The sequence below is a fragment of the Colletes gigas genome, unplaced genomic scaffold (assembly GCF_013123115.1).
Source record: "Colletes gigas isolate AHSC1104 unplaced genomic scaffold, ASM1312311v1 Colletes_gigas_Sc00018, whole genome shotgun sequence".
Classification (NCBI taxonomy): Eukaryota; Metazoa; Arthropoda; class Insecta; order Hymenoptera; family Colletidae; genus Colletes; species Colletes gigas.
The window spans coordinates 4,625,707-4,649,870 of record NW_025106647.1 but is presented as its reverse complement, the minus strand read 5'-3'; the positions used below and the strand labels follow the sequence as shown (position 1 = coordinate 4,649,870).

General features: G+C 39.9%; 1 protein-coding gene across 1 annotated transcript; it reads left to right on the top strand.

The window, feature by feature from the left end:
* Positions 1 to 281: 281 nt before the first annotated feature.
* On the top strand, positions 282 to 24,153 carry LOC122400423 (protein artichoke-like). The gene is made up of 9 exons (XM_043401881.1): positions 282 to 408; positions 482 to 2,018; positions 7,107 to 7,275; positions 9,397 to 9,530; positions 10,578 to 10,839; positions 11,837 to 12,115; positions 12,552 to 12,797; positions 13,610 to 13,811; positions 20,617 to 24,153. The coding sequence occupies exons 2-9, from the start codon at positions 1,630 to 1,632 to the stop codon at positions 20,832 to 20,834; spliced, it is 1,899 nt and encodes a 632-aa protein (XP_043257816.1). The 5' UTR covers positions 282 to 408; positions 482 to 1,629; the 3' UTR covers positions 20,835 to 24,153.
* The last annotated feature ends 11 nt before the right edge of the window (positions 24,154 to 24,164 follow it).

Genomic DNA, 24,164 nt, shown 5'->3' with positions numbered 1-24,164 from the left:
ACAACGTATTTTTGTATATCTTCGTTTTTTTTTTTTTTTTTTTATTTTTCACAAGCACCCTGTCCAGAAATTCTGTACGACGGTCGACCGCCCGAGCGATAATACCGCTCAACAGACAATAAGTTTCCACATGTTTATTCACGGATTCGCAACTAATTTTTATTGCGTGGGCACCTATAACCAACGGATTCTATAATGACGCGTTCAAAGTTTTATACGCCGAAACGCACCTTGTATTATTTCACTGTTTCGTATTTTTTTATTTCAGAGCCTGAATACGTAATTTACGAATGGAAGCGCCAAAAATGAACATAGACGGTCGTTAAGCATCCGTGTGTACGCTTTAATCTCGGCATCTGCGACCACTCGTTTTTTTAATGGTACCCGAACTCGACGATTTCTTGATCTGTGAGTCACGTACATAAAAAAAAAAGAAATACGACTCGTTTTTCATATATTAATGTTTTATCTTAAATACTAGATAAGAATGGCGAGGATTTAGCGAAGAATGAGAAAATCGATTGCTTATCGGTTTTCGGTGGTTTGGAACCGCCGGCGAAAACTCGACGGAAGCCGCATCACGAAGAGGCACGGGAGTGCGCGTGCTCGTTTCACGCGCGACGCTTCCGGCTACCCAGTCTGAGCGAAACAAGAGATAAATAGATCGACGGTCACCGATAAAAAAGAGCGTTGACATAGGAGGGAAAGCGACGGAACGGGCAAAAGAGGAGAGACACCCAGTACGCACATAATGTACGAGTCCTGAGAGGAGTTGGAGTCCCTCCCGGAGGCGCGGCGCCGCGCCGCGCCACGGCACGACGTTGCGACTATAAGTAAGTCTCGCGCGGCGCGCCGCGGTTTAATGCCGTTGCCGCGTTCGTGGCGCCAAGAGGAGGGCCCATTGGCGACGATAAGCCTCCTTCGTGTCCGGCACGAACGAGAAAAAGAAAGAGAGAAAAACAGAGATAGACGCACAGCAGCCAGCTTTCACCCGCGTTTCAGCAGCGAATACACATATACTATACCCCGCCGGGGTGTGGATCGCGACAGTGTAGATAATACGTGGCTGTCAGTCGTGTCTGACCAGTGTCAGTCCGCAGTTAGTGTCGGTGGAACAGTGGTCCGTGTGTCTTTTCGCAAAGGTACTGATTTACACAGCCGTGTCGTAACCGTAGAGTTTTCAACCCCTCTCGTCTAGCCTCTGTTCCGTACGTGCGTTTCGTCGCGTGTTTTTAGCTACCGTCGGAGACACCGATGGTCCCTCTAGACGAATAGCGCGTGACAACGGTTCGTCGTTCGAGTTCACCAACGAGACGAATTCCTTTCTAACGTATGACCGGTGAGAGATCGATATAAACAAAAAAAAAAAAAAAAGGAAATAGAAACACTGTGTGATCAACGGCGTTTTGTGTCAGCTGTGGACTCGCGTTCGGTATCGAGGAGGATCGGTGTATGGTGTCAGTGATAGATATACAGAGGATCCGATAGAAATCGGGTGGTTCGAGAACGAGGGGGCGCGCATGGTCGGTGCGGCCCGTGGAGAGATCACCCCCTGTCCTGAACCGCGGACCTTTCTATTGGCCGTTTGGATGGTGATCGGTGCGGTCGCGTTTTAACGTTCGAACGACCATGTCGGGTCTGTTTTACACGCTTCTAGGGCTGGCGGCCAGCACGAGCCTTCACTGCGCTGTCCGCCGTGAGATAAGCCCGTGCACCTGCCGGCAGGAGGAGTTCTCTAGTCCCGTTATCAACCCGGCCGCGGCCGCGGCGGCGGCCGCCGCTGCCGCCAACACCGGTAACAATGCCGGCCACCACGGCCACGGGGAACGAATCGAGGTCGTTTGCGAGCGCATGGATTCCTTCGAGCAAGTGGCAGGGGCGTTGAGGGGGAAGTTCACCGCAGAACAGCAAATTACCCTGCGTGTCTCCCATTCGAATCTCAGGGATATATCGCGTCACGATTTCAAAGAGCTGCGGATGTCCATTACCAGGCTCGAGCTCAACCACGATCATCTAGGGTGAGTGTAAGTTTGCACGCTCGCGCGTCGTGGTTCCCAGCGCCGCGCGCGTCAGATTAAACTTTTGTTTTCACGTGCGACGACACGATATCGTCCTCGTCGTTCTGACGTTCGCCCACGGATGAAGAACCCGGTGCTTCACCAACCACCGTAATTCTTCGTCGCCGTTCGTTTCGTACTACTTGAGATTCTCGTTCGCGTATTGTTTACTTTATTCGATTCGAACGAACGGGAATATCCCATTAATTACGATAACATAATGTAATTACGTGTTGGTATCTAGCAAAGATAACGGAGATGTTATTTTACTTATACAGGGTGTTCGGCCACCCCTGGGAAAAGTTTTAATGGGAGATTCTAGAGGCAAAAATAAGACGAAAATCAAGAATATCAATTTGTTGATTGAGACTTCGTTAAAAATTGATTCAAAAATGAAATTAAAAAATTTCAAATCATTCACGGAAAAATTATTTTCGGTTGCGGGGGTCAATTGCAATCATTTTTAGTCAATAGACATAACCCCGAAATCTTACTCACTTTCGAGAAAAAAATTTCTTATCGAAAATATACTGTGTGGCCGGGCATGTTTCTATAACTTTTTAACGAGGCTTCAATCAACAAATTAGTATCCTTGATTTTCGTCTTATTTTTGCCTCTAGAATCTCCCATTAAAATTTTTCCCAGGAGTGGCCGAACACCCTGCACTCACGTTATGAATGGACGCAAAGACCGAGTTTTTAAATGGAGCAAAAGAGTGCATGGGAAAAAGGGGTTGGCAATTTGGTAATTTCAAATCAAAAAGTCGATTTCTTTTTCTGTTATTTCCTGAATTAGTGAAATTGTTTAGTGAAAAATGACAAAAACTCTTATATTTCAATTGAAAATGCCAGACTGGCTCCTTGAGGAGTTTTCAATGGTATACGTTCTCCTAATCAGGATTCTTGGTTGATAGTAAAAGTTAGTCAACAAGATATAGCGTAGGAGAGAAATATTTGCAAAGTCTACCTAATATCTAATCTTAAAATGTACACTAGTTCGAACAAACTATATTATTGCAAAATGTAATCTGACTGTTTATAAAAGTTTGTTCTTGCCTAAAGATGGGAGAAGAAAGATAAAATGTACAGCATGAAAAAAATGGTTACGAGTATAAATAGAGTTGTAATAAGATAAGAGAAAGAGTATATACTTAAGATGACCATCAAGTAGGTTTGTTGTACGGTGGTGTACGATGTAGATAACACTGATGAATGTAATGCTATGTGACATATTATGCGACACGATCGCGTCAGAAAATGCAACGTTAAAAAAAAATCTTGTTTTCCTGCTTCCTACCAAATTCCAGTGTATGCATATTGTGTTTACAAACGATAAGATCGTAATGATGATCGATCCTATGCACGACGAAGTCGAATTTTGTAGGAAGCTAGGCGCGGAATATCTTGGAATCCTTCAAATAAAATACGATACTCGATGCAAAGATCGTAAAGCGCATTCCGAATTAAGAATGCACAAGAGAACCATAAAAAGTACAATAGATTTGAAGGTGACAAAAAAACTAGTAACGACACGATTTATGAATCTAACCGGTTTCAACAATTGTTTCATGATCGGTTACCTTACCGATTTCGATGAGAGAACATTTTTTGCGCGCAAGAATGTGAACGTTTCGATCAAACGAGTATAAGGATTCGTTCGGATCGATACGCGACAAAGTGTTTCAAGTCAACGTAGCAGAACGAATACTTTCGCTCGCGATCGACCTCGCGGTTTCAAGGAATCTTCCTCGATCGTTTCGTGGAAGATGCGAAACCATGGAAATACTTTTGAGCTCCCGCGAGCGTCAACGGAGAAAATCGTGTGACGACGATAGTGACGCGCGGATAAGTGATATCAGCCACGCTTACTCTAACCACGCGTACACATTTGAATCGAACGAAACCGTTCTTATCGCGTTTCTAGAAGCTTTAAACTTCTTTTTAGCTCTACTTGTTTTCCCTTTTTGCCATTTGTTTTCGCAAATGGCAGCTCTTTCTTTTCCTCAAAATCATTATCTATCCGTTTCGACATCGGTATCTCGGAGCATCTTCATCGATAGAGACATAAATTACACCGTATCCGTCGTCGACGAGAGAATAAATGCGAGTAACGAAGTACGCGAGCGATTTTTTTTTATATTTTATTGACTTTGGTAAACATCGTAGACTTACGCGACTCTGTTACGAGACGTAAGAAAACGATACCTAACTTTAATTCAGCTGTTTTTGAACGCGTACTGTATTTCGATTCGATACATCTTTGTACGTATCGTACCGATTCGATACACTATCGTTTGCTCCGCAGTTTCGTTACGAATCGAGTGCTTGGTACGTGTATTAAACTGGTTCGATTTACTTATCGTGGAGATGCAAAATCATCGATTAAAAATAAATTATGTGAACCCAAACATGCGATTCATTTTTCCTCTTGGGCGTTTCGATCCGAAAGCTTTTATCATTTTTAAATTATTCTAAAGCACAACGGGGAAAGAAATTTCTCCGCGAGGAACGTTACGCGAGTTCAAAACAATGTCATAAATTTACTAAGTACAAAGTGTTGAGTGAATTGTTGCAATGTATAACGAGTTAGGAAATCGGGTGAAAGATAAACACATTATTATGTAAATTATAACAAAATACTTGGATTCATAATTTGTATATATATATATATATACGTATACATTATAAAACACAAATTATGAATCCAAGTATTTTGTTATAATCTACATAATAATGTGTTTATCTGTATATATATAACATATCTGATATGTATATATGTATACGTGTACGAGCCAGGAAATTAATTAAAATAAAAGTAACTATGTTATTGCGTAGATTTTATGTCCGACCATAAAATTCCTCAATCACTTACGAATCGCTTAGTACTTATACGAGGCGCAGCTAAAGCGCGAACAAAGAAAGGAAGAAGGTGATGAAACTGAGCGCGCGCGTAGAAAAAAATAAATAATTACAAAGCAATTACGGCAGGTATAGCCGAGCAAATGTTTGCCATCGAAGACTCGTACAGTAGGATGCGCGTAAACGCACTACATTATGCATCGATACAAGCGACGATATCTTTACGAAAGGTCATCGTCTGATGTTGCGAGCAACGATGAAAGATGTTTTTGTATATAACAAAAAAGCGACTGCCAATCAGTGCAATTAAATCGCAAACCGAAATAGACGCATATATGTAAAATGTTTGACGAAGCGGCAACAACCGGTGTCCTTCAATTTACAACATATTTATTCTAATGCGAGATGTATATTGCTATCTGAAGCAATTACTATAATCTTTGTCCTCGTTTATCTTCGGATGGCAACTTTTTATTTCTTTATGTTTTTATACTGCTATTGATAATGTATTAAATAATACGCAGATAACGAAACAAGACATAAATTTTTCGTCCGGTCTCGAAAGTTCGTATTGTGACCGCTATAGAGAACGGGATTTCATCGCGAAAAGGAAATTATTAATATATGAATGTGGGGGAGCCTTTGTCCAAACTTGTTCGAAAACGGTTCTTTTCAAACGAAAAGAAACGCCCGTGAGATACGACGATACCGTCGACGGGATCTCAATTATCGATGTTGATCCGTTGATCGGAGGTACAACCGCGACGAGAATCGCGAGACTCCTCGTTTCTAGATAAAATTATCGTCTTCGCGGATGCGAACGGCACAAAGGACGAGTACTGGTCTTCCTTGATTATCCTGATACGACGAGCAGTTCGCGTGAGATGTGAGAAAACGAAAGTCCTTGAGGAGCGAACGATCATCGAGAATGCGTCTTCTCACGCGAGACAGAAAAAGAGAGACGGAGACCAACGCGAGAATGAAATCTTAATCGTGCCTGACCTCTTCGAGCGAGTTATCGACAAGCCCTACGCTTATCGGTTCGGAATAATTAAATAACGAAACACTGTGAACCGACATTATGTGAATAATCATAATGTGAACGATAATGACCGTGGTTGGGCACCGTTTTGAAAATTCCATTGTTCCCATTCCGTACGCCGGTATCTCGATAATGATTCGCTCGGCCAACAAGGACGAGGATGAGATCGTCGAGATCGGAGAGTGTTTGTTAAAACAGAGGAAGCAATTAATCGACATTCAATGTTAATTTTATTACAAATTGCTTAATTTGCCCGAGTCGTTGGTTAATCGATCGAGATAAAAACGCAAATATTTCAACGAATTAATGTGCCAGTGTAATTAAATTAAATTACATTTTTCTAACGTGGAAGAATGCAATATTCAAGAGCAATATTTTATCGCGATTTATATCAATTAAACAATTTATTCGTATTTTAACGTAGTTCAAGCCTTCCTATCTTTGATCGGAGCATCACGGAAAGATCTGACTTTTCTACTTTGGTCCTTGACTAGGACAATGGGCGATAATTTCGTTTCGCTGCTGATAATTGAGAATCGATTGTATATCTCTTGTTAGCTATGTGTTTACAAGGGCCACGCTTTGCTCTGCGTGCGATCTCTCACTAACGAAGATAACGCATTATCGGGGGATGCCATTCGAAATTCGAAAAGTTTCTAAATTTTCCTGTTCGAAAATAATCTCGCAACATCAATACCGTAATTGCCTAAAGATTTTAATCGTTCCTAAACAAAATTTACCATTTATTTAACAATTTGATTGCACCATAAATACAAATAAAATAAAGTGTAAAATTTAGCAATTACTGCATTACGACATAACTTCGTATCCGTTTTTAATAAACGATGGAAGGAATTATTTGTTTGCGTAGAAACGTATAATAAGTTAAAACTATTACGATTAACGTTTTGAATTGTTAACACCTTCCATCTGTAGTTTCGAATCGTTGATCTGAAAGGATCGTTTAAAAAATTGGCCTCGAACAGGCAAACATGGAAAGAAAAGGATATGAACCAAAGGTCGAAATGTATGTTGTTCGAAATAATAATGATTGTGTCGATCACTTGCTATTTTAATTTGATTTTGTTAATTCGAAAGCATCAAGTGTGATTTTATTTGAAAAATAAAGATCAACTTCATGTTTTGTAGGTTCGTAGACGGCGATGTTTTCACGGGGTTAGGAAGAACACAGTATCTTAGTCTCGCGGATAACGAGGTACCATCTATACCGCGACACATTCTGTCGCATCTCTCGTTGCTGAGGACCCTAGATCTCAGCAGAAATCGGATAAGCCGTATAGACTCGGATGACTTCAAGGTATGCACGAGTATAAAATAATTCATAAATCTCCGCTTTACCGACCCGTTAACCAGTTTTCTTTGTCGCAAGTAGTGATTGTGTTTTCCCACCAAATGTCCCAACGCTCTCGAGAATCTCGAAACAATATTTTTACCAATGAATCACATTTATGAATCTATCGATTCCGTTATTCCGTGAGCTGAGCATGACTCGTAGATCCGTTGTAATTCTAAGTTATCGAATTCGTAATTACAGCAATAGATACGAGTATTCGGATATCTACAATTACGAAAGCTAGTTCATCGAAAGAGATACTACAGTTCTCGTAGCCGACTTTTCATCTAACAGTTCTGAACATAACTTCGCTAGTTGCTCGCACTCGATGACTATGTTGACAATGAAAAGAGAAATGAAAATTTTATTAAAAATACGGAAACTTTCGAACGCAATCGCTACTCGCGAATATAAATTTGATTTATTTTGCTGATTGAGACGCAATTCCCTGGATCAAACTTCAAATTCAAATTAGAAACATTGTACAATACATTTTTGTAAAATATGGGCATAACTCAGAAGTTAAATTCAATATACGAAACGTAACAAAGAAAAAATTTACGTGAACATTTATCGTATTTGACTTTGCACTCGACTTGCAAGCGCTTTCAATTTTTCAACAATGCTCGTTGCAGACTCAGCCAGTACGGCCAATTCTATTCAAATGTTTGCACTTAACGCTCAGGAAGTCGTGATCTTGGTTGGCTATTTGTAAACGTTTCTATAACGGCTTATAAATTTTAGTTGTTCGTCCCTGGAGGCCGCTAAAATACAATTTTTTAGTCGCCATTTCTAACGAAAAATTCTACGTCGCACTTATATTCACGATATTATCTTTTTAATAAATCGTTAATTTATGAAATTTCACTTAAAAATACCTACAGATACATTCTGTTCGGCACTCAAATATGCAAAATTAAACAAAACTTGATTAAAAATGGAATAGAATAATTTTTATTCGCTTCTCGGAACTCTAAACCTAATGAAATCAGCTCGACAATCTTATTTATCATACTCTTTCAGCTTCTATAATTAATTTTCTCCAATTTCCACTCAAAAGTCCAAACCATTGGAAAATTTAGAAAATGCTATAGTTGGCCCACATTTTACAAAATACCCTGTGTACGTGCATTTCATATTCCACGAGTTGAATGAAAAGGAAAAGCGTTTCCTATTGTATTTTTTTTCTTATTTACACAGCCTTTTTCTTTAATAACGCAGAGAAATAGTTTCTGTTGAGTATGTTTTGCACGTTACGCGTGACTTTGCAATATATACATATTTGTAGTCGGGTGTATGAACAAACAATTCATCTTGAAGAGAGAAAGACGGGCACGGAAAGGCGGTGGGGTTTCCCTGGCGCTCGATGCCGCACGTGACCGGCCACGTGCAGAGAACTGTTCGCCAATCGTTCTCCAGACGATTCGTGCTACTTATGAGATTGTTTTATTCGCGACCGCCACGTGCTGTTTATCGCACGTTACGCGAGTTCGAGAAACGAGAAAAAATAACAACAATGCGAAAAGAAAATATTTAAAATGCTTAAATTTAAATATTCAACGCGACGGCTTTATTATTCGAAGCCGCGAGTTTCACGCGCGGTACCGTCCAAGGAGCTTCTATTACAAAATAATCATTTTACGTTTACGCAAGCTCCCTTGCTCCGCGAAATTTCCTATTGAACGTCTCGGTATTGCGCGTTTGCATACGAATGGAAAACAAATCACAGATAATTATTATGCAACAATAACGCCTGTATCTCAAAAACACTTTATCGTGCAACAGTCAGCAGTTGAAGCATTGATTTTCGATCCTCCACGCGCACTTTAAACGTTCCCGCAACGATCCCCTCGCGCTCGAATTTAATCTAATCTTTCTTTGTTAATACGACCTACACCTGACAATTATTATTCTTGGTTAAAAATTACGTAGTCGTGGATCCGGTAAAGTTTGTCGACATCTTATAAACGTCATTCTAATGACGCAATTCAACGTAACATTAAACGATAACCTTTCCCCCCACCCCAAACACTTTGTAGCTATTTTCCTAAAAAAAAAAAATGCACTTTTATGTCTGATTTTCAGTACAATCCGACGCTGCAGCATCTGTCTATGGCCGGAAATGCGATTTCGGAAATGGTCCCGGGCTCGTTACCGCCGTTAGTGAAGCACCTCCACGTCGGCCGCAATCACTTGCAAAGCCTGAATCGAACTTTACGGTACGACGCTTTCTTGATTACTGAAAAATTTTCGTCGTTTCGCGTAGCTCCCGGAACGTATCGGACATCCTGTTTACCACTCTGAACCGTGCCTCTTGTTTAATTGGCTCTATGCGCAGAGTTGATGCGACGAGTCGTTCATCGGACGACCGAACGATCGAGCGAACGCGTACGCGCAGATTATACGCGTAGAATAGAACAATTAAGCTCACGGTCACGTGTTCGACGCTTAAGATTATACGTATCAGAAAACACTTCGTTCTCTTTGCACATAAATTGAATCGAAAACTGCAGCAGCATCGTTCGTCCCTTCCTATTTGTTTATCTATTTACTTTTACCTTGACCAATTGCTGTTCCGTCTTATCTATACATTACCCTATATTCTTATTTTCTCTACTCTCTGCTTCTACCTTCTACCTATCTTACAATGTTCTTTTCGTTCCACGCTATTAAAAATAATTTATTTATATATTCGCTTGTGAGACAACTCGATTCAGAAATCGTCTATTATTAGCGTTTCGAAAGAAGATTTAAAGCTGAAATTATGTGGATCCTAATGATTTTCAACATTTTCAATCGCAGTGGATCTTCAGTCATTATCAACGCCAATAAGCCTACTATAATGCGATTTTCAGTTCAACGCCCATTTAAGAATAAGATTACCAAACGTGACTAATTTCTTCGAAAACTACGCGTTGAAGTGGCAGCTTTCAAATAATGCGTATAGTATTTAAGCTAGGAGTGGTGTTTCCTATAGAAAAAAAAAATACCAAAACACGTTATCTGCTTTAACACTTTGACGGCCGCCGTCACGTACGCGTGATTTTACCGTAGCAATCTGCAATTTCTTGTCCCGTTCCTATTTACCAATTTTCTCTATTTATCTTCTTATTTCAATCATCTCTTTTTCTTCTTGTTTCTTAAATATCGATTCCACTTTGCTCTTAATCGACATCGATACCGATCGTTAGCCGGGGGCAATCGTACGTTTTAAATCTCTCGGGGACGAAGGGCGCGTAATCCACGGCGCCTTAACTTTGTTACAGAGATTTGAATCAGCTGGAGTGGTTGCTAATTAACACCAACGAGCTGACATCCTTGGACGGCGAGCTACCGTCCTCCGGGCATAACTTGAAGATGCTCTACGCCGTGGACAATAAACTGACTCACTTGCCAGCGGAGTTCCGCTACCTGCATCGTTTGGAGACCCTGTTCCTTCAGTACAATAAAATTCGTAGCCTGGACGGCACGTTGCAGAAAGCTCGACGACTGAAATTTCTCGAGCTGTCGTACAACGATCTGCAAGAGGTAAACACTCGAATTATTCTTATGGGAAAAGAGAAAACTACGCGCGGCTTTCGAAAGAACTGCTAGACGAGTTGGTGAAAATGCAAGAACGAGACGCTCGCTGCCCGATGGCGGACGATAATCTCTTTGCGTGAAACGCGCGGCCATCAAAGTGTTAAAGCGAGCCAAAACACTCTTCGAAAACTTCTAACTTCTTTTACGTTAAAAATTTCTATCTCGGTTTCTGTCGTGCAACGAGCGCATTGACGACCCGGCTAATTGAATAAAATCAGGAAAACAATTTAAATACAGTTCGAAGCATGTGGTCGCGTACGCACGCTACGGTCGATGCGCGGCGTTTCCGCGTATCGTGTAGCCGAACGTCGATGCGCATAAAGGATTTTAATTCGTCGCTGATTATCTTCAATTTGACGTTGATACGAACGCAAACGGTGCCTTGTAAAACATGCAGATACACGCGTAAAGTGCAAGCGCACGATCACGGAGCATGATAACGCGTGGAGGCGTTCGCTCAGTGTTCCATGCATTAAGCCAATTACTGCATCCTAACGTAATTATTATGTCGTGAGCTTCCGTCCTGCGGATGAAATTTTTATTGAAACGGACGGGTATACGCCGGTCTTCGTCCGTAATCTGCTCGACTGACTTTTCTCGAACGACCGCTTTCAAAGGTTTCGCGTTTAACGCTCGGAAATGCGGAGATAAAGGAGACGTTTCTTTGTTAAAAAAAAATAAGTCGAAAACGCGGAACGGTACGATCTCATCTCGGGACTTTATCGCGAAGAAAATCGAGCTTAAATTTCCATCTATGTTTGCGTTTGTATAAAATAATTTCCATATCGTTGGAAATATGTATCGTCGGTTTTCTTATCGTTCGTTGAACGTGGTTGCTTGTTAACGCTACTTCTACCACGGTTTCCCGCGAAAAATACATTTAACGTGAATTAAACGTTGCAAGGAATATTTTTTTATGCAATGAAAAATTACTTTCCCTCAGTTGACCGAAGAGGATTTCCTAGAGGCGGAACTGCTGGAAGACCTCGAGCTCGGACACAATTCTCTGAAATCGTTGGGCGGCGCAGTCGGTGCTAACGGCGATGGAAACGGGGGCAACAGTGTCCTTTACCCCCTTAGGTCTCTGAAGAGCTTAAACTTGACGCACAACGAGCTTCGCGAGTTCTCCTTCGCGTCGCTTCGTGGTTTGCGCGAGTTGCGATTGCTCGATCTATCGAACAACAAAATCGCGCGGCTCCACAAAGGAAGGACACCGTCCGAGGTACGTGTACGCTGTATAAATATGTTTATAATAACATTGACACATTGTATGCCGGCTTAATATCGAATAATAACAGCATAGGAATGGACATTCGAAAAAAAAAAAATTCATTATAGGCTATACATTCTCACAAAATATGTACAGGATTTTACAATAAGAGCGATAGGATTTTCTTGTTCGAGTCACGTGACATTTCCATTCAATGGTGCTTTACAAGTCATCATGGAGGTTACTATTGAAATTCTTGTTCGATTCGAGTAACGTTTCGTGCGCTTCGTTCTGTTTATAATAAACAGAATCAAGCAACGTTTTCGATACCTTTGGTAGAAATAGTGTCAAGGAAGCGTTTCCAGTTCGGAATGTCGGTCACGGGTGACCCCCGGGCACTAGACGCGTTAACATTCCAATCATATATTCGTTTCCGTTGGATTTCTAGAATTTAGTAGAGGAAGAAGGAGAGGAATCGGCGGGTGGCAATATCCAAGATATGCGACTACAGCACAACGAATTACGGAGTTTGGACGGGTCGTTGTTTTTGGGAATGAAGGAGCTGCAGAGGCTGAATCTCAGTCACAACGCGCTGGGCCCGACAATCGGGCCGCGCGATTTACGGGGCCTGGACGGCCTTAAGGTACTCGATCTATCTCACAATGAACTCACCACTCTCGAGGACACGTCAGAGGTATGAAAATTGTTGATCTCGCAGGCGTTCGAAGAATGATCCTACAACAAATTATAATCGTTAAACTGGAAATTGTTCACAGCGAAAGCGTGGAAACAGAGTTTGGCAAATATTATTCACGGATAACGAATAAAGATTTTAGATTTAATTGATGAAGTTTGCCCAACTCTGCACGAAAGTATTTTTATACGATCCTTGCCAATAAACACGATCTTTTTGATATTATACCGACCAGTATTAACATTTTCGTCCCGATTTAGCGAAATTAAAATTAAAAAATTTGTTTGAAAAACGCGTGCTCATATTTACCGTGTCCTGTTAATAGTATATCACGGTTTACAAAAGATTTATGCACTCATTCCGACGATGTTGTTACAAAACATTCTATCACACAAAATAGTAATGACATATTAAATTGCATTCTTTTCTTGGATCAATGATCAATTTTTTATGATAATTATATGATGTTCTCTTCTCCTAAATAAATATTTATTGAACCCAAAATAATTTCAGGCGCACGAATAGTGTTTCTTATCCCAAAAAAATAATTTCAGGACTAAGACGACTAAAATGTACGAAATTGACTTCCATGGCGGTTCAAAATATTAGGAACGAATAAACTCTGATATTTGTAAACCTTCATGTAAAGTGACCATCGTTGAAAATATTACGCAATATTATGAATATTTTGAAAGATTGACAACGCTTTGGGCGTCTTCGAACATGGAGAACTGACATGGCGGTCAACGCGTTGACGTGAAAATCAGTTTGCGGAATCTCTTTTACAATAAGTGATAATTTTTACTACTTAGACGTGGCTACCATCCCTGGAGGAACTGAACGCGTCTCACAACCGCCTAGTGACGTTGTCCGAAAGGGACTTCCGTGGCTTTCCGGTTCTCTGCTGGGCGGACGTAAGCGCGAATCGGATACGCACCCTCATGCCAGAACTGGTTATGAACACGCGCTGTACTGTTCACGGAGTCCAGGACGTACTGCGTATATACCTCCAAGGTAAGCAGAACGCGTCATCTTAAACAAATCCACGTAACGCGTTGCGTGCAATATTTGCGAATCGATAACGCTACCACGTAACGATTCGTCAGACTCGTTTTTTGTATTATTTTCGACGAATTGCAAATACCCGTTTGATAAGGGCAAAGAACGCTCTGGTGGTTGCGCAAAGGCAAAGTTAAGTAAACACAGCTGTATTTGGTTCACGTGCATAGTAGCTGATTCCGATCCAGACCGATGGAATTACGTTTGTCCTCTTTCTTTTATTTCTCACGGTATTCTCCTTATTCAGCGATCGTAGTAGTTTTCGTACACGTTATCATAGACAAATTAACGAGCACGGTATATTATTATTTTCGAATGCATTGGAAAATTTTTCTTTAATAGAATAATTCGCTAATGAATAGAAATTTTCTATAAATTAGAATCTATTAACGAATTTTGTAAATCAATATTCGCGTCTGTATTTATGTCGACACTTGCATCTTTGGAAAACTTGAGTATTCTGGTCCGGGCGTGCAATTTTTAGACCTTCTTTGTTACTTTTTTAAAAAGAAAACTGTTGATTGCTTTGTAAAGATAATGAAAATTGTACGAGCAAACAGATCATTAAACAAAGTACCTTTGAGAATAAGTGTCTAAAAAAGCATCGTATGTACCGAAACAATATGTCCGATGTCGATGGCGTAGACCAGGGGTGACTAGCTTCTTCAGCATCTTCTTCTCCGCCGAGAGCCATGAGAGTCCCATTACGAGCCAACCGATTCTCCCACCATTCGTTTCGACACTAGCTAGGTGACCAGCGTGCCTACGTCCCAACTCTGCATAGTAAGCATAGTGGGGACAGTTCTGCTACGCTTGTGCAGAACACAAAGGTAGGGGAAGGAGCCCCAGCTGGCTTTATAGCTGCCAGTTCATCATCCCTGGCTTACAAGGAACCATCGCGAACGGTCCGGCTTCGATTTTGATGAAACTTTGTACACTTATAAAGCAGCCAAAAATAATCGACACGTATTTTTTTTTAGCTGCGGTAACTCGAGTTTAAGGGGTGAAACCACCCCTTGAAGTTTTGGCTCGAAACGGCTATCTCGAAAACGGAAAGACATACAAAAAAATTGTTAATGTGCGAGGTTGATGGTTTCTTATGTACAATAACATGGTGTTAAAAAATTTAAAAAAATACAATTTGTTTATAACAAAAAAAAATTTATTAACTTAATTTTTCATTTTATTGAAATTTTCATAATGACAAAAAATGACGAGCATTTTATTCCAAATCCATTGGTATGCGATTTTTTAAAATTGCCTCCTACAGTTTTGCAGATTTTGATGATTTACATCTTGCGCGCACATCCATTATGGTAGTAGCCGTTCTAACTTTGATTTTAATGAAGCACTGTAGGCTTGCACTAAATCAAAGTTAGAACGGCTACTACCATAATGGATGTGCGCGCAAGATGTAAATCATCAAAATTTGCAAAACTGTAAGAGGCAATTTTAAAATATTACATACCAATGGATTTGGAAAAGTTCGGCCACCCTTGGGAAAAATTTTAATGGGAGATTCTAGAGGCCAAAATAAGACGAAAATCAAGAATATCAATTTGTTGATTGAGCCTTCGTTAAAAACTTATTAAAAAATTAAATCAAAAAATTTCATATCCTCCAGGAAAAAATTATTTTCGGTTGCGGGGGCCAATTACAATCATTTTTGGTCAATACATATACCCACGAAATCCTACGCACTTTCGAGAAAAAAATTCCTAATTGAAAATGTAATTTATGGCCAGAAATGTTGTCCGAAAATTTCATGCGGATCTTTAAAATGTCATAACTTCTGAACGGATTGAAGGATTTTAATTTTCAAAAATGCAAACGACGCGTATTTTAATCAAGAATACGTCGAAATCGCAAAAATATGCAAAATGTTGAGCCTTGACCCTGAAAAATGAGAAAAACCCCATAAAAATGGTCCAATCTTCAAACAGCCATAATTCCTACAATAGTGAATATATTTCAATGAAACTTTTTTCTGAAGTAGAGCTCATAGGTACCTACAAAAAAGTATTGGCCAACTTTTTTGTAGGGCGTCAAACAAAATTATTAAAAATGAAAAACGAATTTTTAAGAAAAATCGACAGGGCGTAGGTGCCTAAATTTTTCAGCGAAAAAAAAAAATTTCAAATCGTTCTAAAAAAATTATTTTCAGTTGTGGGAGTTAATTTCAATCACTTTTGGTCAATATATATACCCCCGAAATCCTACGCACTTTTGAGAAAAAAATTCGATAATGTGTGAAATTTTTCAACAAAATTAAAAAATTTCAAACCATTCTGAAAAAATTATTTTCGGTTGCAGGGGTCGATTACAATCATTTTTGGTCATTACACATTCCCCCGAAATCTTGGGCATTTCGAAGAAAAAAATTCAGTACGGGCGGAACTTTAAACGTTAATAATTTCTTAACGAAGCCTCCATCAACAAATTGGTATTCTTGTATTTTTCCCGATTTTGTCCTCTAGAAGTAGTGCAAGCCTACAGTGCTTCATTAAAATCAAAGTTAGAACGGCTACTACCATAATGGATGTGCGCGCAAGATGTAAATCATCAAAATCTGCAAAACTGTAGGAGGCAATTTTAAAAAATCGCATACCAATGGATTTGGAATAAAATGCTCGTCATTTTTTGTCATTATGAAAATTTCAATAAAATGAAAAATTAAGTTAATAAATTTTTTTTGTTATAAACAAATTGTATTTTTTTTAATTTTTTAACACCATGTTATTGTACATAAGAAACCATCAACCTCGCCCATTAACAATTTTTTTGTATGTCTTTCCGTTTTCGAGATAGCCGTTTCGAGCCAAAACTTCAAGGGGTGGTTTCACCCCTTAAACTCGAGTTACCGCAGCTAAAAAAAAATACGTGTCGATTATTTTTGGCTGCTTTATAAGTGTACAAAGTTTCATTAAAATCGAAGCCGGACCGTTCGCGATGGTTCCTTGTTAGACAAATCCATTTGTAAATTATTCTGAAACGTAATATAAATATCTGTTAAAAAAATATAGTAATTAAAATAAATTGATAATCGAGCAACGTCATTCGTATCTTCTATTATGGCAAAATATTTGTCAAACACGTGTTACACATGACGTTACACTGTGTGTTTAGTATAATCAGAATATCGATTCGTTTTAGTCGTCATACGTATTTAGACAAATGTGACACGGATGTTTATACCAAATTCGTTTGATTCGAAAATATGGCCCAAGGCTAAGGGACGATATATATTTTGACAGAAGAGCTCTCGCTAAAGATGCCCCGTATAGTAAATAAAACATTTTCATGAAAACAAGTACTCGAAAAAGAAAAATGTTATCTCGCGTGTTAAATTTATTTTTTCGAATCGTTTTCCTCGGCGTTGCATCCGTGTTTCGAGACATTCTACACATCGTAACGGAAACAACGATAGAGTCTTTTGTTGTTTTAACAAGCGCATAGCAATCTTTACTCTCGTCAGAGATTGCGCCGTTACCGTATAAAATAATTACTGTCCAATGTATCATCGTTTTTTTTGTTTCGATACAGATTGGCATGCTCGTCGTCATTTTCGTACGCAGAAGATGTCTCTTTTCGAGGCGTTATTTAAGCGTTTCAATTTTTCCCGAGATAAGATATAAAATAGAAGACCACGGTAGACGACGTGAATTCATTAATGCATATGTACATCGTGAACATTCACCCCTCGCTCAGATTAAGCATCGACGGCTGTAAAATGGTACGTTGTCGTGTGTCATGAACGCAACACGTGTTTGTCACATTGGGACCGTATTCTGCGGCACGAGTGTGGCATTACAGTTGGACTTCGATTAACCGGTTTGATCGGGTCCGCGACAGGACGGATAACCGAAACCTCGCGACAAGTGATTTAAAACCGTATCTATCTACAAAATCGCTTTTGTTCGTGATTCCTTGCAAATTTCGCGCTTCAAAGCACTTCGTGGCTCCGAGCTTTTAATGCCCGCTAGTCTTCCATTTTTGCCCTGTCTCGTAATTGCACGTACCGAAGGGATTTTAAATTACAGCATTCGCCTGGTAGCAAATCTCCTCATTAATCATTGTTTTCTCAAGATCTACTTGAGGCTTCTTGTTAATACCTTTATAGCACAAACTGAAACAAAGTATACATTTTAAGCCAGGGTAATTGCATGATTTTATAAAGGTGGAATATAGTCCAAGAGCACAGACAAAATATAAAACTACTAAATATAGTTATCTTAACACTATAAGAAAGAAAAGAAAATTAATTGATTAGCACAATACGTAGTCGTTAAATTGTCGCGTAAAACATATCCTTGAATCAAGATTGCTTTATCTGAAGAGTCTTAAAAGTGATAATTTAGGTATTTAATAATCGTGGCAATTAAAATTGCGTCGGTATCTTTAGACCACGGATAAATATATTAAGACAAATGTTCTGTTAAGTGGGGGCCTGCACATCTCTCGTAACAAGAACTTATGTAATAATTTTTCCTGGAAATGGTAATCGTAGTCATAAATTGACCGAAACGTTGACAATACGCAATACAAGGCGTGTAAAACGTGACGACTGAATATTTTTTTAGATCAGTGTCGTTATAAAGAAATGTTGTTAGGCAAAGTTAAAGTGTTTTAGCATTCAAACGAATGCTTGACGAGTCGAAATAAAATTAGACTTAAATTGGGAAATTATGGAACATCCACCGTACTCCTCCGATTTAGCATTACATTATCGCCTCTTCGTTAACAAAATTATCTGAACGGAAAAAGCTTCGATATTTATGGTATTCTTGCAAGATGGTAAAACCATGTGAATTGTCGGAGCAAGCGATCACCGACGTTAGCCTCCGTGCTTGAATGGATATTTTGTAGGTGATCGCTCTGTTGGTCATCGTACTGGAAATGGTTAAACGTAATGCGCAAATACACGTAATCGTCTTTCGTTCTAACAACGAACAAATCGATTGGGGCGATACTGGTCGACGCGATTTCGCCTTCCACCCTCGCAAGGATAACGACGCCCGTCCGACACAAACGCGCTGAATGGGCGCCAGCGCGTAATTAATAAACACGTCGTTAAGTGTCGCGAGGACGGGCGGGATAGAGGAAAGAACGAGACAGAATGTGAGTCGGGTCATGAGAGTGGCCGGTGGCAGCAGAAAATAAATTACTGGCTGATAATAACGTTGGCTCCGTTGGGCTCCGGAGCCGTACATTATTTTGTTATAAGAGTTACATTTCAACGCGATAACCCCCGTCGTGGCGCCATCTCGTATTATTTATTGTATATCCCGAAGACGAAGTCTTGTCTGTTGTTATTGTTAATGTATACGGTTTTTCGTGGCGTGGCCGTTATCGTGTCCAATCCCCGTTATCTCGTCCCTCGTCCAACGGTCTCGACGAAGCGAGCCCTATCCCGAACCTTGAGCGATTCGCGAGTTTGTCCCCGTCGTTGTTATTGCAATCTTCAAACTCCACGATTGTGTGTTTACGCGGCCTCAGCGGCACTCTTAGAAACAACCGCCGGCGAAAACAAACGCATGGCGGCGGCACGACCGGACTTAGGGCCGAGACTCGTCGAATTTTTCGACCGTTCGAACGTTCGAGCGATTTGTAAAACCTTTTGGTGGTTCGTGGGACCGTACGCTTTGCTCGACTTGATCCGTATCTGGCACGATTTAGTCCGTCGAAGGAGCAAAGGGCCCTCGATTCTGAAAGAAAAAATTGTTCGTTACGTAAGTTAAAGATAATAGAAAAGAGTAGCAAATTTAAAAGAGAAATATCAATTTTTTAACTTTTTAATAACAATTATTATTTCTGACAGAGAACTGTGTTCGGTCGCTCGTAATCGTTATCGATGGCGGAAATATTTTCAATCATATTTTTTTGTTTCACGTTGTAGTTCGTGTTTTATTATTACCAATAGCATGGCATTCGGTTCGAATTACTGATAACCAATATCAGTAACGTAAAACGAATTATAATAGGGAAAAGTAGAGTAAAATGGATAACATTATTGTAACTGTTATGAGCGAGCGAAATAAATTTTCCTCGCCGATAGAGAATCGTTACCAGCGACGAACAAAAATTTCCAACCAAAAATATTTCCCTCAAGAAACGAACCGTTATCCCCGTAACTTTTCTTTATTTTGGTTATAACAATTAGGGTCCATGGCTCTTATTATTCTCGTGCAATTAGTTCTCTCCTCGATACATTATCGTCGTCGTGCTATATTTTATTTACAAATCCTACCGTTACTTAAACTCGATATACGACCCAAAGTTACATCCCAAATCGATTAAAAATTGGTTCGGCCGTAAGATAATTATTGTCTTCGATTTTCTAAATTAAATCGTCGAGTAACTTTGATTACTCGAGGAAGAGGAACAAGATCGACGTACTATATTCATCTTGCTTCCTCCTCTTATAATCGTTCCCTTTGTCGAGCAACGTTCTGCGCGCGTAACTTTCACAGTCGAGTCCCAAACCTTAAGAAAGCTTAACCATGCGTTGCTGTGGTATTCGTACAGCCTCGGTTCCCCCAAGTCGTACGACGATTACACCGTTCAATAATCTGTCATCCGAGACTACGCGATGTCACGACACGATCGAATGTGCCTTCTCGCGGTCAGCCACTTCTATCGGTCCTATCGTTATCTCCTCGCACGTCAGAGAAGAGCAAAAAAAAAAAGCGAAAAAAAAGAATAAAAGAAAGAAAGAAAGAGTTTCCCCCATTTGCGATCTTCCGATGTTTTTTGCTTGCAGATAATCCGGTGCTGTGCGATCCCGGACTCGCGGACCTGACCGTGGCTCTCGAGGTGAATCACGCGAAGGTCTACGGAGTTGCGAACGACTGCCCGACCACCGCCTCGACACCGACCGAGCAGACGTCGCCGCTACCACCGTTACCGCCGACGCTGCTGTTGGCGGCCGCGGCGGCCGCTTCCGGCGGAAACGTCTCCTTCGCCGCGACCCTCGAGTAGACGGCTCGGAAACGCGGAGGATCGTAAGCGATCGAGCTGGCAAAAGAATGTTCGAAGAGGCAAGAAAAGTGAACCGTGAAGCAGTTCATTCGATTCACGGGCCGTACGGGGAACGGTGAAACTCGTGACGTTCCGTTGGTCATCGAGGTGGACCGAAAAGTGCATGAAACGAGGCGGTCGTGGATCTTGGTGCAACCCCGCTTCACGTTCGAGACGGGCGTTTTAGTTCATACGTTCGATCCGTTTGCCTGAATTTCCGCGAGATACAGTACTTCCTCTCTTATACTCATTACGCGGCCGGGGGACGTGCAGGAACCGAGGATTGATCGATAACCAAGGTCTCCGATCCTACAAAATATGTTCGAGATTAGAGGAATTGATGAAATTGATCTCAAAATAAAGTAAATTTATCGTACTTCAAACGTACACATTTATTTTTCTACATAATCACCATTTTATAAGGCACATTTTTTCCAAACGATCTATCCAGTTTTTTCATTCCGTCCACGAAGAAACGTTCTGGCTTGCTCTTGAAAATCTTTACCTTTGAATACCTTTCACGGCTTTGAGAACAAGAAGACCGACGATGCCCGATTAGAATTCCACAGGGAACTGAAAGTTTACACGTTCAGATTGAACGCTCGAGGTTAACAAACGCGTGTTAGAATTTGTTTGTATCTCCGTTACTTGCATAATAGCGTCGTCGAAGGCTTTAGTTATCAAACGACCCTCGCGCGTCTTCCGCAAACTGTCCTCTAACGATCGAAGGCGTCGTACGCGATTTACAGTGGCAAGGTCTTATATCCCTTTCCTGAAACACAAGTTTTCACTTATCTTAATTTTGTTCTAGATTTGTTTATCAGTGAGCTTGTAACGTTTTCAAATCGTTTCCAGTTTGCCACAATAGTTGTCTGTTTCGCATCCATCTAAACGAATTAAGTATAAACGTTAGACCATCGTCACATTATGTGGAAAACTGTGGCCTGTTAAATATATTTTGTTGTTACATAATTGAAAAATTACTGAAAATGTAACGTGGTCTGCGGTGGATGGTTTTCGAACCGAATGGTAATAACGATCGTGTTGAGAGAGGAATTACTGTATCTTGAAAACGTTGTATAATAGGAGACGACACGGATGCTGGTCGAGCATCATCGAACATCGACGTGATTTGTTCACGCGCGATCAATTCTATCGATCGACGGCTGACGATCGTTCGGGGGTAGAAATCAGCACTCGATCGATAAACACGCACGCTAGTAGATATTAAGTGACGAAAGATATATATATTTATTTTTAACAAGCTTCGATCACATATCATGAGAGTGTGATTTCCTTTGTATCGCGGGGCTACGATTTCCGGCATGAGGCGCGGAAGAAACGGTGCCCAGGACACGAAAGGATCCGTACCGGAAAGGAGACAGTTCGGATCGAGTGAGAAACGCAGAGAGTGAACGAAGAATGAGCAATTAACGCGAAATCATGGTCCCGTTGTATGAGTCTAGAAACGAACTGCTGGAATCTCTATTTTGTAATAGGTGACATTACTACGCTGTAAATAGTCATTAATACCGCTACTTCTTGAATGCCATATGCCGTGTTAACGGCAGATAAGCATCCTCTTCGAATTCGACTTCACGTGTACCATTCATTTCCGCTATTATTTCTTCTTTTTTTTTAATTATTATTATTATTATTAATATTATTAATATTATTATTATTAGCATCTGTCGGAACAATCATAAACGCGTAACACGAATCGCGCGGACAATATGTCGTAAGAAATTTGGTAGAAATCATCGTTAATCAAATCATCGTTAATCATCCATGCTTCAAAGTATTATCCATAACGCTTGCGCGACGTATCGTGTATCATGATCTTCGTGCTCCCGATCGCATATTAGATTATTCGTTAATAGTATCGGATGATACCGACTGAGATCTAGCGTGCGATGATAATGTGTAAGATATATTAGATATGATCTTTATTGGTAAATGCACAATGATGTCACGGTTTTGTTTGTTTTCTTTTTTTTTGCTTAGGAAAAAGAATTTTCGATTTAACGAGTCATTCGCTAGATTGTAATCGTATCGAAGTCGAACAGCACCGGCAATGTGGATACGACTAGCGCATTTTCACATCATGGTAATCCATCGATTCTCATCGTCGACGCTTCGATCTTCAATTAAATTCTTGAATGATCGAGTAAATGAACGATCGGGCGGGTCAATAGTGTAAGTGAAATCTGTTAACTTACGTTGTGTACGCGATATGGGCTGATTGGCAGTGGGCGATCAATTGACCCTCTCGTTAACTTGTGCCAATAGGGATGAATTGTTATCAACGTGCTTCTACGCATACATAATCAATTGGCCCTTTCCATGTATGAATAAGACGCGCGGATATTTCGTACATAACTGCATTAATATCTAAATTAATGTAACGCGAACCACAGATAAGAAAAAAAAACAAAATTCTGTTTCAAAGCCTTTGAACAGTGGAGGAATTCTAACGAAACAATTTGTTATTATTACCACTCAACGCTTGATTATATTTCCAAATAAAAGATCGATAGAAGTTTAAACTTTCAAAATATTTATAATGAATGCAGTAGAAAACAATATTAATAAAACATTATTTGAATTTTGTTCATAATATTGTGGTTTAGTTTTATTTCTTTATCTATGAAGTCACGCGTTCGTACAAAACGTTATTTTATATTTCTCTTTCGTGTAAAAATCAGATAAAGTTATAAATATATATAACTTTCTAATATGTGCGAATAAACAAGTAACGCCGACTGCTAGTTTCATTAGCTAGGGCTCGAAAACAAAATAGTTTATCAGTTAAGTATTTTAAATAGGTGAATTATAAACACTGCGAGAAATAAAAAAAACAAATTACCGAGTATTAGACGATATTTATAGTACTTGTTCGGTAAATGAGTAAACATTTATTTAAAGTTTAGCAAAATTGACAGCGCCGAACAGGATAAACGATTGTTTTACTCCGAACAAAGTTTATTCTTGCATATCTATAGGACAGATATAATTACGAATATATCTCTTTAGGTGCCATATATAAATAGAAATCAAATGGAGACCTGTTTGTAATTTTAGTAACTAAGTAATTTATCCACTCTGTGATTAGCAGTTTACTGTTTATAACATAAACTGTAAGCAGGTAGTACATCAAGACATGCGACACAACATATGTAACAATACCAGAAGATTACTGTACTAATGATAAATATTATATTTTAATAAGATCATACCAATGTTAAGTCTGCGATGTATAGGGTTACAAATTCTATGTATGTAATAAGGCGT

What these genes read in the sequence shown, in the direction of transcription:
- LOC122400423 (XM_043401881.1), top strand. Translation starts at nt 1,630, where the DNA reads ATGTCGGGTCTGTTTTACACGCTTCTAGGGCTGGCGGCCAGCACGAGC. An exon ending in AAGGAAGGACACCGTCCGAG is followed by an intron (nt 12,116 to 12,551) that starts GTACGTGTACGC and finishes TTGGATTTCTAG; the next exon opens with AATTTAGTAGAGGAAGAAGG. An exon ending in ACTGCGTATATACCTCCAAG is followed by an intron (nt 13,812 to 20,616) that starts GTAAGCAGAACG and finishes TTTTGCTTGCAG; the next exon opens with ATAATCCGGTGCTGTGCGAT.